General features: G+C 53.8%; 1 protein-coding gene and 1 long non-coding RNA gene across 7 annotated transcripts in view; one reads left to right on the plus strand and one right to left on the minus strand.

Annotated features, from left to right (window-relative positions):
- Positions 1–19,974, plus strand: part of PAK6 (p21 (RAC1) activated kinase 6) — a 38,546-nt gene that overhangs the window by 9,156 nt on the left and 9,416 nt on the right. For 4 of the 6 annotated variants that reach the window (XM_019011021.3, XM_019011020.3, XM_055363364.2 and 1 more), the window contains exons 3-5: positions 5,144–5,255; positions 16,757–16,965; positions 17,816–18,469. In XM_019011021.3, the coding sequence (XP_018866566.3) occupies positions 16,762–16,965; positions 17,816–18,469 (858 nt within the window). In that variant the 5' untranslated portion in view covers positions 5,144–5,255; positions 16,757–16,761. Of the gene's footprint in view, positions 1–4,376; positions 4,658–4,868; positions 4,981–5,143; positions 5,256–16,756; positions 16,966–17,815; positions 18,470–19,974 lie in introns of those variants that run through there. The other 2 variants (XM_019011023.3, XM_019011024.3) reach the window with 2 other exon arrangements.
- Positions 2,629–5,022, minus strand: PAK6-AS1 (PAK6 antisense RNA 1). Its single transcript, XR_008671996.2, has 2 exons — positions 4,624–5,022; positions 2,629–4,505 (listed from the first exon to the last, which is right to left on the minus strand). It is a non-coding gene; the product is annotated as a PAK6 antisense RNA 1 (long non-coding RNA).

Consider the following 19,974-nt stretch of genomic DNA (forward strand, 5'->3'; position numbering starts at 1 on the left):
TTCCCCAGGGAGGGAGGTACTCTTTCCATTACACGCATCAGGAAACTGAGGCCAGAGACATGCTGTAAGTCTTGCGAGGCAAGAGGGCTCCCATCCACAGGACTCCATGGCTCTGCAGCTAGACTCCGTCAACTTCCCTCCTGCCTGGGGACCCCAAGGGCCTGGCAGTGTCAGCTCCCTCGGCTCACACTTCCAGATGCTCGGAGGTTCAGAGGTTTGCACCTCCCTCTTGGTCCCGTCAGCAGAGAGAGATGGGTGGTCCCATCAGGGTGAGGAGCAGGAAGAAGCAGGTGCTGGACAGCCTGGAGGAGAGGGGGAGGAAGGGATTTTCTCCCAAGAGTGCCTCTCTCCCAGGCTTCGGGCTCCAGGGTGAGTGGGCAGCAACCCCTCTAGGAGCCCCAGCTCCACAGGGCTCCTCCTGCCAAGCATCCAGCACACGTGCCCCCACCTCCCCGGCAGGTCCTGCTTGAGGGCCTGAGGCGACTGGGCCATCTGGGTCTGTGAAGGGCAGATGTGGGATGCAGGAACTTCAGGCAGGGTGCTGGCTTGTGGCCAGGAAAGCCTAGCACCTGATTCCTAGCAGGGAACTCAGTGACAGAGTGGGGGAACCTGAGGACCCCTCTGCCCCTCACACCCAGTGCCATGTGGAGGTCCTCATGTGTTACACAGACATAGGAAGGGACAGTCCTCCTACCCCCGCCCCCAGCCCTCTTGTGTCTCATGTGACAGCCTGCCTGGGCAGTGATTTTTTTTAAATACAAATGCCTTATATTAAGGTCTGAGTTGGTCTCTCCCCACTGCCTGTTCAAACATTCCATGGCACCAGCAGCCTCTAAGCAGCAGAGTTGAGAGAACCAGCTTTGGGGTCAGATACACTTCCGTTCAAATTCCAGCTCCTCCACTCAGTAACTGGCTTACTTAGTCTTTCTGGACTGGATAACAAAATACTATGGACTGGTGGCTTATAAACAACAGAAATTTATTTCTCACAGTTCTGGAAGCTGAGAAGCCCAAGAGCAAGGTGCTGGCAGATCCGGTGTCTGGTGAGGGCCTGCTTCCAGGTTCAGAGCTGGCTGTCTTTTTGCTATAACCTCACATGATGCAAAGGGCCAAGGATCTCTCTGGGGGCCTCTTTCATAAAGGCATGAATCCCATTCATGAGGGCTCTGCTTTCGTGACTTAATCACCTGCCAACAACCCCGCCTCCTAATACCCTCGTATTAGTGATTAGGTTTCAACAGATGAATCTTGGGGGACATAGGTTTCAACAGATGAATCTTGGGGGGACACAAACATTCAGTCTATAGCAGTAATTATGAGACCTTCATCTGTTCTTTAACCACTCTGAGTCTCAGTTTCCTCATTTGTAAAATGCGAATAATAATTGTACAGGACTTCCATCCCAGGGTTCTTGTGAAGACTAAGGGAGGTAGCACAGGTACTTAGCTTTGTACGGGGCCTGGCCCACGGGAAGCATGCCATCATTGGCAGCCATTACTATTTCTATTATTAGGGGAAGGCTGAGTCGCCCAGAGGAAGGAGTCTGAATGGAATAAAAGAGTTTGTTAGTCGCCTTCCTCATCCCCAGAAAACTTTTCAAGTCATGGAGCAGAAAGATGCAGGGACGGGATAATGTGTTTGTCTTTCTAAACCACAAGCTGATCCCTATCTTTCCTCTTTGGCCCTAGCCCGAGCACTCAGCCCTGGCTGTTGGCACTCAGATGTTACAACAGGCCCCGACAGCCACAGGCTGAGGCATAACCGGGAAGTGCCTGCCCCACCCGATGTGCCCACCTTGCTGCCCTCCCAGACCATACTGGCCTGCCAATGCCTCTGAGATGGCACCACTCCAAGAGCCACGTCCCCCTGTGAAATGTCTGTTTTGGGTGTCTCTTCCAGAGATCCTACCCAATTTGTAGAATGGGAGTGCCTGGACAATTCCTTCAACCAGAAGGTCTGTGCCAGCAGCCAAGGCTCCTCAAAGGAGGATGTGCCTGGAGCCCCCTGTGCTCAGCACGGCAACCTGGGAACAAGGCCAGAGGGTGGCACATGGATGCTGCAGGAGACACTGTCCCCAGACTGCTCCTGACACTTCCTGTGCTGTTGTTCTGCCCTTTCCTCCTGGGCAGGGCTGAGCTGGGCACGGATCAGAGGAGAATAGAGAAGGGGGAGAGTCACACACAGGAATTAATCACTCAGGACCTACCCTGAATGGATGATTCAGTGTGTATCCCCAGCTGTCTCAATGTGTGGGGAGGGGGGTGGCAACGGGGCGGATCGTGCAACCCGGTGCAGCTGAACCTCATGTAGACGAGACTGGAAGTGCAGAAAACTGGCGTTGTGATGGACCTGAGGGATTCCCTAGTCTAGTCTTGTATCCAGTTCTCTGGCCTACCCAACTGACAGTTATTCTTGAATACCTCCAGTGATGGGGGACTCATTACCTCCTTGGTCAGTCTAACTTGACCCTCTGCCTCTCTCAAGGCCCCAAACCCACTGTAGCTCCCAAGGGGTGGGAGGAACCCAGGGTTTCCTAGAGTTATTCTCTATAGGGTGAGGATGGGACTTGGCTAGTCGCCATTCTAGGGTACCTAAGCCTGGATGCAAACCAAATTAAATACCAGTTCATTTCTGGTAATAATCTAACATTCATACTTTATTGTAGTTCTGTTCAAAAGTACTGCTTGGAGCTGTGATTTGGGTATATAAGGCATTTGTAGTCAAAGAAAATAATTCACATGTGCGTTCATGAATCAGTAAAAATAATTTAGGGTGTCGATTCTAGGTTAGACAATATAATGCATTTCATTCTAGCTTTGGTTCATGGTTCATTTCAAATCCTCAGCAACCAATCTCTGCCACCTCCACGCAGCACATTCTGCTTCTGCAGCCAGCATTCGACCAGTGTACCCATGTCCTTGGGTAACGAATCTGTGGGGGGAGCCATTCTGGTATCACCTGGTCCCCCTCCCACTGCCCCCTCATCCGAGGCCTAGCAGTCAGCTTCCTGGGTGACCACAGGAGGTCAGAGTTTGTCTAAGCGGGTCAGGCCTACAGTATCGTCCACTCAGATGAAAGAGAAAGAATCCGCGTGGGAAAGACACAAAGAGGAGGAGGAGGAGAGGACAGAGTAAGGGGAGGAGAACAGAAACTAAATATAAATATGTGTTGGGGATGTTGGGGATGGCAGCAGGGTATGGTTAGCTGGCTGGCTCCCACACCACTGTCCCACAGCACAGAGGGCCAGCATCTGCACCTGGCACCATGCTTTCCCTAGGAAAGCCGAGGGCATCAGGCTTGTGGTGCAGCCATGCAGGGTACAGACCTGTTTGGGACTGGCAGGTTCCCACGGGTTGCCTGAGCTCTATTAGGTGGGCGCCTTAGAGCAAATTGTGTGAAACCAATACAGCCTATAATGCAAAAGATTGAGCCGTGAGTAGATTGATGCGTCTAAAGAATCAGTGAAGAAAAATAAGTGGCCATAGTGACCTCAGTTAATCATTGAAGTCTGAGGTGCCCAACAATGATTTTTAAAATCCCTGCACTGTCCTTGGTCCCCGCTCTGTGACACTGGCAGTCACCCAGCCACCACTTGACGGCAGCCATTTGGAGTCCACATGTACTGAGTTTCCAAGCCAGAACTTCCTCAGCACTCAGCCAGCACACAGCCTTTCTCTGGGGGCCCAAGACAAGGAGAGCAAAGGTCTTCTCACTTCTTTATCTGGGGAAGAGATGAGTGATCCCCGTCCCTTCCCCCAGTATAGAAAACACCCTGTACCCCAAAAGAAACATGGCACAGGGGCAGCCAGGAGTGAGCCCCTTGGAATGGCCATTCTGATCTTAGGCAGGGACTGCTGAGGACAAGCAGAGGATGCCGACTCTGGGACAAAATCACAGGCGGAGGGGCTCCGAAACAGGCCCTAGCCGCTCTGGGGGTGCGGGTCTCCTGCCCTAGGACTCTCAGGCTAGAAAGTCCTCAGGACTCAGGACTGCGCAAGGGCTGACAAGGGAACTGGAATCCCTTAAATCCCGCTTTCCTGCCTGCGCAAGGGGCTACCCCAGCACAGTCTTGGGGCCCTGTCCACATGGGACAGATCATCCAAGGTGACAGGTTTTCCGACTCCCGCGTGGGCTCTCCAGGATGTGTGGGTGGGCACACGCGGCCCGCTCAGGTCCGGGAGAGTCGGCCTGCGGCTCTGGAGCGTGCATCTGCGATGCCAGTGAACGAGGTGATTACACACAGCCGGCGCTCAGCTGGTTCTCCAGGTCGGGTCTCCGCGAGGCGGCCACTGGGCCGTGGAGCCGCAGGCAGGTCCCCGCGGCTGTGGCCAGGCCAGGGCCCGGAGGCGAAGGGCGGGCGGGAACTGGGGCCAAGCAGGTGGAGAGAAAGAGTTGAGCAGCACGGCGCCCCTCGGGCAGAGGGGCTTCTGGCCAAGGCCCCAGCGACACTTGGCAACTTCTCCCGCGCTCTGGGTTCGCCGCCGCGTCCTACCTGAGGCCACACCCTGAAATCAAAATCGCGGTCAGGTGAAGCCGGCGCTGCACCAACGTGTAAGCGCGGCCCCTCCTCGGCGTTCCCGCGCCGAGGTCCCTCCCGCGGAGGGCGGGCCCCGCTTCCACGACCTCTTCGAGCGTTCCTGGGCTTCCCGCTCCGCAGGTGGGTTCCCCGGCTGCCCCGGAGGGTCGCGGCGAGAGGACGGGCCTCCCAACACGCGCAGCCCCCTTCCTGGGTGCCCATGCCCCGAAGTTCGGGACCAGCCGGCACCAGGCGAGGGGCCTTGGGCGCAGGCATCTGGAGCTCTGCGCCCCTGGAGCGGGACCTCCCTCCGCGGGCGCCCGCCCGGCGCGGGGCATTCGCGTCCCCGAGAGGGCGCAGCAGTGGGGCCCGCGAGCTGGGGCCGGGTGGCCGCGCCGGGTCGGAGTGCGGCTGGAGAGGGGCCGCCCCGGAAGCGGTGCTGCGCCCAACGGCCCCTTCTCCCCGTAAGCCCCGCAAGGAGCCTGCCGCCTTTTGCACCTGAGCCAGGAGTTCAGTCGGGAGGCGGGCGCGGGGCGGTTACCAGCGCCTGGACGCCAGCCAGTCGCAACACCCGCGGGAACACTTGCTACATTTGCCATAATGTATTTCTGATCTGTTTCCGCGCAGGCCTGCGGAGGACTGGCCCAGCAAGGTCCCAGGTCTTCCCTCTCCTCAGCGCCTAAGAGAGAGGCCCAGTGCGGGTGAGGAGTCGCGAGGAAGAGGCGGAAGGCGCCGGAAGGTGAGTGAGCGAGCGGCCCCCGGCCCTAGAGCCTTCTGCACCCATTTTGAAGAGCAGGCAGGGAGGGACAGTGGGCAGGCAGGTGGCCCTCCTGGGCTGGCTCCTTCCTGGTACTGCTAGGCAGCGGAGGTGGTCCCTTCCAGGTGCCGTCTCTCGATCCTTAGTGGGTGCATGTTAAGTCACTTACATCTCTTTGCCCCATGGCCCCACGGTAGGCTGGTAGACGTCAAGACCTCAAATGGCCCTCCCTGCCCCCGGGCCCATCTTCAGGTCTGATGCCTGTCCTAGGTGAGGGTGTCACCGCGGCAGAGTGCAGGGAATTCATTCCGGGGAAGAGGTTCCCAAACAGGAAGGGTGGTGGCAGGCCCAGTGGCTGTGCAGGGCAGGGTGGGAGGCAGCCGTGGGAGACTCCTGCAGGAGTTACAGGTGAAGCTGCCGCTCCACACATCCCAGCCCACCGCTCATTCCCCAGATCTCCAGACCTGCTCAGGTGGCATCCGATCTGGAGTGTAGGTGCTGCTGGGAGCACTGGAGGCTAAGCCATGAAGAGCTCCCAGGGTGTAGGTTGCGTTTTCTGTATCTTGCCCCATTCTGGTGGTTTTTTTGGGGCTTTTCTGACTTGTTTTTCTGGGTGAAGGGGGCAGAGGGGCTCAGGTCTGTGTCCATGCTCGTTTTTGGTGGCCGGTGTGGCATAGGTTGCCACACTGGGTAAGAAAACGCCTGGTTCCATGCAAGGTGAAGTTCAGCCTGCAATGCCATGAATTCTCCTCCATAGTATATAGGACAGTGGCCGAAGACACATTTGGAACCGAAGAGAGTGGGGTTTGAATCCATCCAGACTTTGCCTTTGACTCCTTAGACAAGTTGCTTCACTTCTCTACAAACTTATAAATGGCCTCATCTGTAAAATCGGAATGCGAATGCCTTCCTCCTCATAAGGCGGTTGTGGGGAGTAACTGCCTCATCAGCCTCCAGCTGCTATGTTGGGAAGGGCTAAGCCACTCCAAGTTCTCCCATCCTGGAGAGCTTTGAGGGCAGTCTGGCTGTTTGGCAAGCTATTGTCAGAGGGTATTAGAGCAAAGCAATAGGAATAAAGTAAAGGTAGGGGTCCTTGGAGGGCGAGTAGTGACAGACCCTAATTCAGGGTCTCTGGACCTCGTGGTGACCCAGGGAAGGGGCCATTTCTGGAAGAGGATCTGGCTTGGGCATCAGAAACAGCAGCGCCCCCTGCACATCACACATGTTCATGTGTTCATGGGTGACCCTGGAACCTCAACTGTTGCCTGGGACAGAGGGAGCCTCTGGCTTGAGCTTCCAGTCCCATCTCTGCTCTGCATAGCTGTGTGATCCAGGGCAGGTCATTTGACTTCTCTGGGCACTGGGCATTGTGGATGAGCCTGGAGTTTGGAGTCGGAGAGATCTGACTTTGAATCCCAGCTCCACACTTACTGTCTTGGACAATTACTTCTCTCTGAGCCTCAGTTTCTTCATCTGTAAAACAGAGCTCGCAGTAGCTACAATTAGCCATTAGATGCACTAATAAAAAGCACCTAGCACAGTCTCTCCATGTGGTGGGCACTTTATAAGCATACCTTTCTTTTCTTGCCTCCTCCTTCTCGCTCCAGCTCCCTGCTGTCTTTAAAATGGGCCCAGGAAAGCAGGTTCAGCCCAACTCACAGTGGTGTTGTGAGTGTAAAGTTGTGAGTGTAAGGAGGTGAAATAGAGGTCTGGAAAGTTAAGAGCTGTAGAAAAAAAGGCAATCTTGTGATTAGGGATGCCAGAGGTTCCTTCTGCTTAGCATAGGGTTCCAATGCCAGAGCTTCCCATGCTTAGCATAGGGTCCTAGCTAGGCATTGAGGACCCTATGCTAAGGACTCAGACCTCTGTGTGCAGAGGCTGTTGAGAATCTAGGGTAGGCCGGGCGCGGTGGCTCACGCCTGTTGACACAAGTGACTGAACAAGCTGTATTATTGTATTCTTTTAAACAGCAGCCCATTATCTCTCCCCTGGGGATTCACTGGGGCCAGTGGTATGGGAATGGTGACAAAGGCAGAGAGCCCAAACATTTTGGCAGGTTGCATGTCATGCTGTCTGCCCTGGCCCATGCTGCATCTGTCTGGGTCCCTCAAGTGGGACAGCAGAGCTTCAGGGTCCTGCTCATCCTCCCAGGGCCTCTCCCCACTTCAGCACACTGACCCTGAGCAGGTTGTCTGAATCTTGTGGGCATCCACATGAGGGCCACAACCTGCGTCTAGGACCCTCCTCCCCCGCAGGTGACAGCTGAGCAGAAAAGCAGATGAAATTTCCTTCCCCCGTGTATTTTGGGAGCCAGGATAGGGTGCTGGGGTGCCACCTCTCCTGACTCTCGAGTCACGTGAAGAGGAGCAGATGGCAGACTCGGACCCCAGTAGAGGCTGAGGCGAGACAGAGTTCAGCTCCACACAAGGATCAGCGAGGGGACAGAAGGCAGGGGCTGCAGGGGGAGCTTTTCATCGCTGAATGAGTTCTAGCAGAGTGCGGGCAGCCTCCTGTTGGGAACGCCAGAGGGACTGAAATTTGGGCCAAGGGGAAGGTCAGACCCCGTCAGGAGTCCCACAGATCCTGCATTACCATCTCTTCTGGCTGCAGAAGGTTGGCCTAGAGTAACACCTGTTTGGAAGAAGCAAACTAAACCACACAGGAGTGAGGATTTCCTCTCGTTTACCATGGTCCCCAGAGCCTGGAATAGAGTAGGTCCATAATAGATACTTTCTGAATAAAGGAATACTATAATTTCCCAGCTGGGCACGGTGGTATGCTCCTCTAGTCCTGACCACTCAAGCGACTGAGGTGGGAGGGTGGGTTGAGGCCAGAAGTTCGAGGCTGCAGTAAGCTCTGATCGCGCCACTGCATTTCAGCCTGGGCGACTGAGCGAGACTCTGTCTCTAAAAAAAATTTTTTTTTGAAACAAATTTCTGAAAGTAAAGTTTGAGAAAAATCCTTCTGGCCAATGAGAATATTCCAGTGAAAGGCTGTCTTCTGTTCGCGGTAATTCTCAGCCAAGGCGTCAGGTGAGGCCTGTCACCTGTCAGAATGTGTGTGGGATGACAGTTCCCAAAGGGGGTTACAAAGAGGTCAAGAAACCCTGCTGCAGGTCTCAGCACGTCAGGGCCCAGCCCTGGAGGTGACAGGGTCCTCTGGAGGCCACTCTGACAGGTTGGTGATGGTAGTAGAGTGCGTTCCTAAGTTTTGTAGCACTCGGGGCTCACCTCTGTCTTGGGGCTGTGATTCTAGGATAGGCCCTTCCCCAAAGTGTCTTGGGTGGGCCTGAGAATAACAGAGGGTGGTGGTAGGAGCAGATGGCCACTGCAGCCAAGTTCACATCAGGTCCTGGGTCAAACTCGTGTCTGCCCCTTCTTTGCCTCTCGGCTTGAACGAGTCACTTAGTCTCTCCTTCTCTGCATAATGGAGACAGTACTAGTGCTACCTCACAGGCTTGTGGCGAGGAGATCACATGTGTGAAATGCTCAGCCCAGAGCCTGCTACTTACGACTTACGCTAGGCTCTTCCTGAGTGACGACCGTGAGAAATATCCAAAGCTCCTCCGTGAGCAGGAACAGATGCTCCCCCTCACTGTGCCTGGAGAAGCTGGCAGAGGTGAATTAATCCATCCCTTGTCATCTACAAAAATGCCGAGGCCTACGGAAGGCGAGTAGGCCAAGGTCACAAGCCAGGACTTAGGAACACCAAGCCCAAGGTCCATGCTGAGCCAGCACTCGGCCTTGTGGCCCAGGACTTGAGCCCTGATAAGCAGACCCTGAGCCTCACTGTGAGAAAGCCTGGGCATGCCACCCCCCTCTCACTCCCTGGCACCTTGAGCAACCCAGGAGCTGGTCCACTAGGCAGCGGCCTCCTCTCTTCCCAGTTGCCCGGAAATGGCAGGGAATTCCACCAGCTTCATTTCTAACAGCTTCCCAGCAATCCCAGCGCTTACACAGCCAGCCCAGTGCTGACCCCTCCAGGTGGCTGCAAACCCCTTTAGACTCACTTTCTGGAAGCCAGCTTCCCAGCCTCAGCGCGTTCTTGTGAATCCCTTCGGTGGGCTGTGTCCTTTCCTTGAAAGGGACTCAATATGTGCAAACAGCCCAAACTCACTCTAGGCCAGGTCTGGAGGGTCAGGTGGGTGACCACGTGGGATACCACCACTTCTGGTGAAAAGCGGGGTGACGGGTTAGGAGGACAGCTGAGGTGGGCTCACAACGGCTCCAAAGGCAGTTCCCAAAGAGGAGTTCTGGAAATGCCAGAGCATGTTTGAAACAGGCAGGTACATTCCCAAGTGGTCTGCCTCGCACAGCAATGCTCATTTGAATGCCCACGCTCTGGCTTGAGGTTTAAAGGCAGACTCATCCTCTGTAGTGCCACCCTGCATTTGTGGGGCCCTGATGGCTCTGGTGGCCCTGGCATCCCAGGGCTTGGCCCATGGATGTCTCCTCTCCAGGGAGGAGACGTTGGGGAGGGTGGCCCACCCACAGTGCAGCTGCTTTTCTCATCTGTGGACACTAGACCAGCCAAGCCTCAGTGCCATGCTCTGGGAATCCCTTTGTCTCTGTGGAACAGTAGCATCCGCCACAAAACTTACTCACCCCCTCCTCAAGCCAAGCCTGTGGGTTGCCTGGCTTCAGGCTGAGCCCCTGCAGAGGGGCTGTGGACACATTCTGTGCTGGACAGAACACACGCCTGCTGTTTCTGTAGCTTTTCCTAGATGCCAGGCCCTGACCATCACAGCCCCCACCATGACCTCTTGGAAACATTTTACTCACCCCTTGCTGAGTGGAAAAACACCTGGTTCCTTGCAAGATAAGGGTCAGCCTGCAAGTTAGGACAGCCCCAGGCCCCCTGGCCTCTGACTCACAGGTCAGCCCAGGAAAGAATTCGGCAGGCTTCTTCCCTGGAGGGGCCAGCCCTGTCCTACACACCTCACGCATATCTTGCCCATTTCTGTTCATAAAGACCTCCAGGGAGGGAGAAGAACCACAGCTGACTCAGTCCGGGGTAAGCATGGTGGACGGAGCAGGGGCTCTGGAATCAGATCTGGGTTCAAACCTCAACTCAGTCATTTCCTGGTTCTGTGGCCTCAGGCAAGCTATTGAACCTCTTTGAGCCTCATCTGGATTTGTGGATAACAATTCCTTCTCTCAGGGTTGCTGTGAGGGTTAAATGAGCTAACCCTCGGAAGGGGCTTAGCACATAATAGGTGCTCAAGAAAAGTTTCTTCCCTTTCTGTGTCTGAGATTGCTGCTCCTCCAACACCACTGTCCCACTCCTCAGTGACCCCAGGTACATAGCTCCTTGAACTGTCCACCAGCTCCGCCCTCAGGTTTACTGGGGGTAGCAGCATTTCCTCCAGAAAGTGTGTGCCAGGAACTGTCGGCCCCCACTGGCCAGGCTCCGGCTGGAGGAAGCCCCACAGCAGGGGAGCTTCCTTCTTGAACTGGTTTGGGCTGGACCCTTCCCTCCCAGGCCTTGGGCATCCCCCCTGATGCAGTCATGCGTTAGCCAGCAGGAAGATGCCTGCAGACATCCAGAAGAGAAAAGTTCAAAGCAGTCCTCACACACGGCAGTGCCTTTCCAGCCTGAGGTGGAATCTTCAGTGTGGCCTCCCTCCCCTGTGTTAAGGCAAAGTGTCAGCCAGGAGGGGCTGGGGCTGTGCCCGAGCTGGCCACCCCGTTCTGCTTGTTTCCACTTCAGGGTCTTAGGCTCACATCACTTCTTTCAAGCTGGGCAGGAGAAACGGCAGGGTCTGGCTCTCTGAGAGGGAGTCCCCCTCCTTCCTCCTCCTGGTGTCTTCTTGGAGGAAAGCTCCTCCCCTAGATGAATTGCGTGCAGATGGAGATGCCAGAGGGGCGACAGTAACAGCTGGCATGGCCTGTTTGACTTAACCCTGGGGCCCCACGGCTGGTGCAGCACCCACCTTCCTCAGCCCAGTGGCCTTGGAGACATGGATGGGAAAAGGAGCCCTGGAAATGGCAAGCGGAGGCCCTGGCTGACCGGGTGGGCATGCTCTGAGGACACAGCCTGATGCTGGGGAGAGGCAGGGCATGTTTTGTCCTGGGTGATTCACTCGCGATGACTGGGGCAACACTGGTCCCATTCAGGTGGGTGAACGTCTCTTAGGCACTCGGTCTCCATGGATCACTCTTCTCTGTATTTAAAAATATTTTGTTTTTGGCCGGACGTGGTGGTTCACACCTGTAATCCCAGCACTTTGGGAGGCTGAAGGCGGGTGGATCACCTGAGGTCAGGAGTTCAAGACCAGCCCAGCCAACATGGTGAAACCCTATCTCTACTAAAAATACAAAAATTAGCCGGACGTGGTGGTGCACACCTATAGTCTCAGCTACTTGGGAGGCTGAGGCAGGAGAATCACTTGAACCTGGAAGGCAGAGGTTGCAGTGAGCCAAGATCGCACCACTGTACTCCAGCCTGGGCAACAGAGTGAAACTCTGTCTCAAAAAAAAAAAAAAAAAAAAAAATTGTTTTTTTTAGAGAAGCAGTCCGTCGTCTTTAAGGAAAACTTAGAAAAAGAGTAGAAAGATAGAATAGAAGGAGATCACCTGTAGCCCCACCAGGTAAATGGGACAACTAATATGTTGATGTATTTCCTTCAAATAGCCATTGTATTCACACTGCATTGACAAATTACCATAGGCAAAATCTTTAAAAACCCCCTACCCCTAATCTATATCATCAAGAATTCCACTTTGGGCAAAGTAAACCATGATAGTTTAATTTGTGTCTGGGACCCATGACTGTGGACAGGTTTAGGCCCCAGCAGGTCGTGGGCTCCAGGAGAGCCCACCAAATCGGGCCCCTCATAATGACCACACTAGACCTGAGGGAGGTGACAGTCAGGCTATGGGTGCCCGCCGTCACTCCCACCAGCTTTATTATTTTACCTTTCACATTGAGGTTTGTGATCTGTCTGCATAATTTTGGAGTATGATATGAGCTCATTCTTCCGGGTTCATTTTTTTTCCATGCAGATATCAAATTACTTCAGCTACATTTATTAAAAACATCAACCTTTCCCCCAGCATGTTGCAGGGTCACCTTTGTCATTAATCAAATGACCTCATAAGAGTAGGTCTATTTTTGGATTCTCTCTTCTGTTCCGTTGGTCTATTTGTCAATTCCATACTAAATTTGCCAATTTTTGCCTATTTGCCTATTGCCTATTTGCCAATTCCATACTAAATTAATTATTGTAGCTTTCTAATAAATCTTAATATCTATTTAGTACAATCCTCCAACTTCGTTAAGATTGTCTTGGCTATTCCTGGTTCTTTATATTTCTGGATACATTTTAGAATCAGTTCATCAATTTCTACCAAAGGAAATATGCTGGGATTTTGTTTGAGATTTAAATAAATCTACAGGTTAACTTGGGAATAATTGACATCTTTACAGTATTGAACCTTCTCATCTATGAACATTCTTTAATATCTTTAATAATGTTTTGTATTTTCCAATATAAGGACTTTGTACATTTTTTTGTTAGATTTATTCTAGATATTTTGTATTTTTAATGTAAAATGATATCTTTTTAAAAATTTCATTTTTTTTTTGAGACAGAGTCTCGCTCTGTCGCCCAGGCTGGAATGCAGTGGCCCGATCTTGGCTCACTGCAAGCTCCACCTCCCAGGTTCATGCCATTCTCCTGCCTCGGCCTCCTGAGTAGCTGGGACTACAGGTGCCCGCCACCACACCCGGCTAATGTTTTGTATTTTTAGTAGAGACGGGGTTTCACCGTGTTAGCCAGGATGATCTCTATCTCCTGACCTCGTGATTCGCCCGCCTCGGCCTCCCAAAGTGCTGGGATTACAGGCGTGAGCCACTGCGCCTGGCCCTTTTTAAAAATTTCATGTTGTTACTGGTATGTAGAAATCCAGTTGATTTTTTAAAATATTGACCTTGAGCCTGGGCACGGTGGCTCATGCCTGTAATCCCAGCACTTTGGGAGGCTGAGGTGGGTGGATCATAAAGTCAAGAGATCGAGACCATCCTGGCCAACATGGTGAAACCCCATCTCTACTAAAAATACAAAAATTAGCTGGGCGTGATGGCGTGCGCCTATAGTCCCAGCTACTCAGTAGGCTAAGGCAGGAGAATCACTTGAACCCGGGAGGCAGAGATTGCAGTGAGCTGAGATCACACCACTGCACTCCAGCCTGGGCAAGACAGCGAGACTCCATCTCAAAAAAAAAAAAAAAAAATATATATATATATATATATATATATATATATATATATTGACCTTGAATCAGGGACCTTTTAAATTCACTCCCTTAATCCCAGTTTTATGTAGATTCTCCCGCATTTTCTACTTACACAGTTATGTTGTCCCACACAGTGTTGGCCTCACCACATTTCAGACGAGTCCTAGCTGCCTCCCTTTAGGTGGTTGATTGGTTGATTTTCCAGACCTAAGTGATGGCCTCTGGTTTCTAAAGCTCTACTCCCTAGCCCCCAAAGCCTGAGCTTAGCTGATTGCTTCTGCCAACTCCCACCCTCACCATCACCACTCCTGGCCCTGGGACACCCTCTGGGCTGTCCTTCTTTCTTCTCCAGCCTCCCTGCTGCCTCTGGGAAGAACTTGTTCCAGAATGGCTCACTATTAGAATGGACTCAAGAGAGGCTCCCAGAGTCAGAGACCATTTGCTAAAGATGCTCTCCCTGTGCATCCCCACAGCAAAAGCTGAGCGCTTGGGTGGGGCAGGGGAGTTGGGGAGAGGGCTGTTCTGGGGTGGGTGGTGGGGGGCGGATTCACCAGCTCTTCTTCAGCTGCAGTCTGTGTCCCTGCACCTCCAGAAGACTTCACAGAGCTAGGGAGGAGGGCGAAACAGGCAGCTCAACTAATCCAGGGATAGCAGATCTATCCAAGGGACTGGGGGAATAGACCTGCTGAATAAAAGACTCTTCTGTAGCAAAAGGCAAAGGCTGTAATCCCAGCACTTTGGGAGACCAAGGCAGGTGGATCATTTGAAGTCAGAAGTTCGAGACCAGCCTGGCCAACATGGTGAAATCCCGTCTCTACTAAAAATACAAAAATTAGCCGGGTATGTTGGTGGGTGCCTGTAATCTCAGCTATTCAGGAGGCTGAGGCAAGAGAATCACTTGAACCCGGGAGGTGGAGGTTGCAGTGAGCCCAAATGGTGCCACTACACTCCAGTCTGGGTGACAGGGCAGCAAGACTCCTTCTCAAAAAAACAACAACAACAACAACAAAGGCAAAGGCCAAAAGGGAGGAGGACAAATTTTACCAAACCATGATGTATATATGGTGAGGTCCCCAGGTCCCAGACCCCTGACATCAGGCATGACCCCTTTGACTGGTAAGTCTGAGCAGAAAGTGGTTTGGTGTTACTCCCAGACTTGTATCTGCCCAAGTGCCAGTGTCTGGAGGGCCTGAGCTTCAAGACAGGGATTCAAAGACAGGTGACATCACAAGAGAAACAGCCGTCATGTATGGGGACTCTGCTTACTTCACACACCCTAAACACTATGAGCTGTCTTTCATTAACCCCCCTGGCTCAGATCATTTCAGTTACTTGTTCAAAATCTCTCCAAATTAGTGGGAGACTCCCTACAACTCATCTGCAACTCACACAGGTTGTTTTATTCCAAAGGGCTTGGTCTGTAAGGGTCCCGCACATGTGGCTCTACCTCTAGGGGGTGTTCGGTGGATCCCGAACCTCAAGACCCAGAAGCATGGCTGACATTGAGATGTGACGTGGGCTCTGATTGAGTCATGCATGGTGAATTCCTAGTGGGGAACCACTGGCTGTCCAGGGTCCCTGCCTTTCTGCCAGCTGCCTCCCAGATCTGCGACCTCCTTCAGAACCTGCCAAAATGACTAGGAAAATGCTGTTTCCATAGCAAGAGCCAAAAGAGAACATGACGGCCCTGTACTCCAGATCTTCGGGCGGATGAGTAATCCAAGCTTTCAGTTCAAGAATCATGTTTCAGTTTGTTTCCTGAAGCCTGGAAGTGACCTTTTCAGATACATAAGAACCCAGTGAGCTGTTCTGAGCCTCTTCAGATCCAAAAGCATTCAAGAGGCAGCCCTGGCCCTGTCTGCCATCAACATGTGATCCCAGGTCCCGGGCTCCCCTGAAGGCGAAACTAGAGCAACCCTTTGGAAGTGTCCCTCCCCTTCCCAGGCCCCCAATTCCCCCCTCTCAGATCTACCCATGCTATCCATTGCAAGCCTGTGTCACTTCTGTGTATGCAGCTCAGCACGACCTTAGGCAAAGCCAGAATCAGCAAGGCACGGGACACAGGCTTGATTGCAGGTTAAGTGTTTTATTGTTTGTTTTTTGAGACAGAGTCTCACTCTGTTGCCCAGGATGGAGTGCAGTGGGGCAATCTCAGCTCACTGCAGCCTCAGCCTCCTGGGTTCAAGCGATTCTCCTTCCTCAACCCCATGGGTATCCGGGACCACAGGCACATGCCACCAGGCCCGGCTAATTTCTTTGTATTTTTAGTCAAGACAGGTTTTCACCGTGTTGGCCAAGCTGGTCTCAAACTCCTGACCTCAGGTGATCCACCCACCTCGGCCTCCCAGAGTGCTAGGATTACAGGCATGAACCACCATGCCCGGCCCAGGTGATGTTTTACATAGAGCTCCAACACCAGAGAGAAGAGTGTCAAGGGGAGGTGGTGTTCTCTGCCTTCTCTGGAGAGCTTTACCCCTAAGTTAGCTGCCCCTCACCCACCCCAGGCTATCCTCTTGGCTCAGGGCCTTTCTGGAATTGAGGTAAAGCACGTGGTAACCATGAAGGCCCTTTGGGGGCTCCCTGATACATAATAGTCCCAGACCGGGCAGCATGTCTGTGATCAGCTGGTTGGCTTTTTATTAATGTATCATATTAACAGGTTCAACCATCCTGGGACAAAGCTGAGTTGTAATAAAAAAAAAACAAGCCAACAAAAATAACTTTAATATACTGTTGGATTCAATTCGATAGTTTTAAGATTTTCATAGTTATGTTCCTAAATGATATTGAGTCAAATTTTCCTTTTCTTGTACTCTCCTTATCTGGTTTTAAGAATCAAGGTCATACTCGTTTCATAAAACAAGCTTGCTAACTTTCCTCCCTCTTTCCCCATTTTTAAAATTCGTTGACAGTGGAATGATACTTGTAATGGGCTTTGGATTTTATAAAAACACACCCCCAGAGTCTGCCTGCTCCACAGGGGATTTGGCACAGGCAAGAAGACACCTCTTTTCCTTGTTTATAGTCTGCACTGGCTTATTTATGGCACGTTTGTTGTTTCTGGGACTGTTCTGCTGGGAGCCAGCCATTTCCCTGAGGAAGGAGAGATGGAGGTGGAGGGAAGCCCTAGGCTTCTAGGGGAGCTGTGCTGGGGGAGGGGAGGGAGCCCTGAACCTGGTGCCCCAGGCCCTGCTGCAGCCACCCCTCTTTCCCGGGCAGGAGCTCAACCTTACTCTGCACTTACAGGCACCATGTTCCGCAAGAAAAAGAAGAAACGCCCTGAGATCTCAGCGCCACAGAACTTCCAGCACCGTGTCCACACCTCCTTCGACCCCAAAGAAGGCAAGTTTGTGGGCCTCCCCCCACAATGGCAGAACATCCTGGACACACTGCGGCGCCCCAAGCCCGTGGTGGACCCTTCGCGAATCACACGGGTGCAGCTCCAGCCCATGAAGGTAAGAGGGGCCGGCAGGGATGAGGTTCAGCCTCTCCCAGTACTCAGACAACCATGCCTGGCTAAACCTCAGAAAGGCCCCTGGAGGAACCACCTACTTCACAGCTATCAGTTAACCAGCTGTTTTAACTCCCTGCCTGTCAGCCTGCCATTCTCTCCCTGGGTAAGCCAGGGCGAAGGAGCCTGGGAAGACCCTCTCTGCAGGGTGGTGGGGTTGCCAGATTCAGCACATGAAAATGTAAGATGCTCAATTGCATTTGTATTTCAGATAACAACGAATAGTCTTTTAGGACGTGTCCCATTCAATATTTGGACCTGCAGCCCCACAGGGACTGAGGACTCTCCCAGACCAGGAGAATTTTAGTTGTGAGGATCACGACTAGTAGACCCAAGAGCCTGGTAGAAGCTGGGGTCAGGGGCCCTATCAGGGTTTGGAGGCTGCAAAGCCAGTGTGTGTGGAGGAGCCCCCGGCCTGGTGTCTTTTCCTCAGAGGGCTGGGCACATCTCTCCCAGCCACCCGTGGAGCTAGAGAATGGAGCCCCGCCCCCTGAGCTCCAGCTCCCTGGCCCAGCCGACCACACCCCTGGGCATGCTGGATGCAGCCCCATGGCACTCACCATCTGCTCTGCTGACGCTGGGCGTTCTCCCCACATCCCTGCATCCAGCACAGGCGGGACCCACGGTGGGCCCTGATAAATTATGGAAAAATTAATGGGTGGATGACACAGCAGGGAAGGTCCTTAGGTGGTCCTCCCCAGGGCCCCCAGGGACATTCTCTGACCCTGATCTCCCGGCCGCCCCTCCCTGCCACAATCGGGCAGCTCCCACACACTTTTCTCTTCCCCCTACAGACAGTGGTGCGGGGCAGCGCGGTGCCTGTGGATGGCTACATCTCGGGGCTGCTCAACGACATCCAGAAGTTGTCCGTCATCAGCTCCAACACCCTGCGCGGCCGCAGCCCCACCAGCCGGCGGCGGGCACAGTCCCTGGGGCTGCTGGGGGATGAGCACTGGGCCACCGACCCAGACATGTACCTCCAGAGCCCCCAGTCTGAGCGCACTGACCCCCACGGCCTCTACCTCAGCTGCAACGGGGGCACACCAGCAGGCCACAAGCAGATGCCGTGGCCCGAGCCACAGAGCCCACGGGTCCTGCCCAATGGGCTGGCTGCAAAGGCACAGTCCCTGGGCCCCGCCGAGTTTCAGGGTACCTCTCAGCGCTGTCTGCAGCTGGGTGCCTGCCTGCAGAGCTCCCCACCAGGAGCCTCGCCCCCCACGGGCACCAACAGGCGTGGAATGAAGGCTGCCAAGCATGGCTCTGAGGAGGCCCGGCCACAGTCCTGCCTGGTGGGCTCAGCCACAGGCAGACCAGGTGGGGAAGGCAGCCCTAGCCCTAAGACCCGGGAGAGCAGCCTGAAGCGCAGGCTATTCCGAAGCATGTTCCTGTCCACTGCTGCCACGGCCCCTCCAAGCAGCAGCAAGCCAGGCCCTCCACCACAGAGCAAGGTAAGTCAGGAGCCTGGCCTGCAGGTGTCCACTGGGGAGTGGGTGTAGGGACACTGGCCTTGCCTAGCCTTCCCCTTGGAGGACTTGCAAAGAGGCTCCCTGGACTGCTTCCGCCTAAGGCGGCAGAAATGTGCACGGTAACCTCTTCTCTAAGGAGGGTGGCTCGCCTCCTCCTTCCCTCCCTTCCTTTCCTTCTTTTCTCTGTGGCTGTTGTGTTGTTTCCCATTTCTGTCATTATTTGTTCCCGAGTGTGTGGCCATAGGAAAAGCTGGATTTGCCTAGTCCAGGGGCAGCAGGAGGCCGACCTGTGGCATGTGTGACTGCTTCAGACGCACATTTTTCTTGTGAGAAAGGAAAGGGTGAAGGGAGCCCCCGTGGTGACATTTCTTGGCAGGCAGAGTGGAGCACACCTTTTTGCTTCTTCCAGGCCATCCAGCATCCTGTTGATAGTGATAGTAACCTCTTTTCCCATTTGGCAGAGGAGGAGACTGACAGAGAGAGGGTGAGACACCCCCAGGCATGATGGAGAGTGAGTCAGAGAAGGAAGGTGGGGAGTGCTCTGGGGCTGCCTGTCTGGCCCGGGCCCTCTTGGCTCATGACTCTTGTGTATGAAGGCTTTACAAGCACAGCGGCCACTTGTTCTTTAGCTCCTTCCTGGGAGGGTCAAAGGCAGGCCTAAGAAACGGCTGCTGACAGTGGCATGGGTAATGGAGCCTCCCCTCCCTCCTGGGAGGGCTTTAAGACAAGCCTGGGTACTCCCCTGTCATCGGTGGGGTGAGTGTGGCCCAGCCTGCACAGGGTGTGGGTTTGGGGATGACCTGGACTACAACCTCTCTGGGTCACTGCCTGCCAGCTGAGGTACTCAGAGAAAGTTCTGGGCGGCCGCGCGTGGTGGCTCACATCTGTAGTCCCAGCACTTTGGGAGGCCAAGGTGGATGGGTCACGAGGTCAGGAGATCGAGACCATCCTCGCTAACACAGTGAAACCCCGTCTCTACTAAAAATACAAAAAAAATTAGCCGGGCGCAGTGGCGGGCGCCTGTAGTCCAAGCTACTCAGGGGGCTGAGGCAGGAGAATGGCGTGAACCCGGGAGGCGGAGCTTGCCGTGAGCTGAGATCGTGCCACTGCACTCCAGCCTGGGGGACAGACAGAGCGAGACTCCGTCTCAAAAAAAAAAAAAAAAAAAAAGAAAGTTCTGGGCTTTGTACACTCCAGACCCCTACTAGGTTAAAGGACAGTGGGTTGGGATCCCCACGGGTTGTGGCTTGATGTATCTGTGAGAGGAACATGAGCATCTGTGAGCTGCAGGGTGTCTGGAAGGCTGTGCCCCTGGGGAGACTCAGCCAGAAAACCAACGTAAGATCAGGACAGTGCACCCTGCTGGGAAGGTGAGATTCGGAGCTTGACCTGCCTCTGTCTCTCAGGAGTCCTGCTGCGAGGCCTCAGGGATTTGGAGAAAGGGGTTGTCAACACTGGGCTGGGCACTCATTTGCATCTTTCTGGGC

This window comes from Gorilla gorilla, chromosome 16 (assembly GCF_029281585.2).
Source record: "Gorilla gorilla gorilla isolate KB3781 chromosome 16, NHGRI_mGorGor1-v2.1_pri, whole genome shotgun sequence".
Lineage (NCBI taxonomy): Eukaryota > Metazoa > Chordata > Mammalia > Primates > Hominidae > Gorilla > Gorilla gorilla.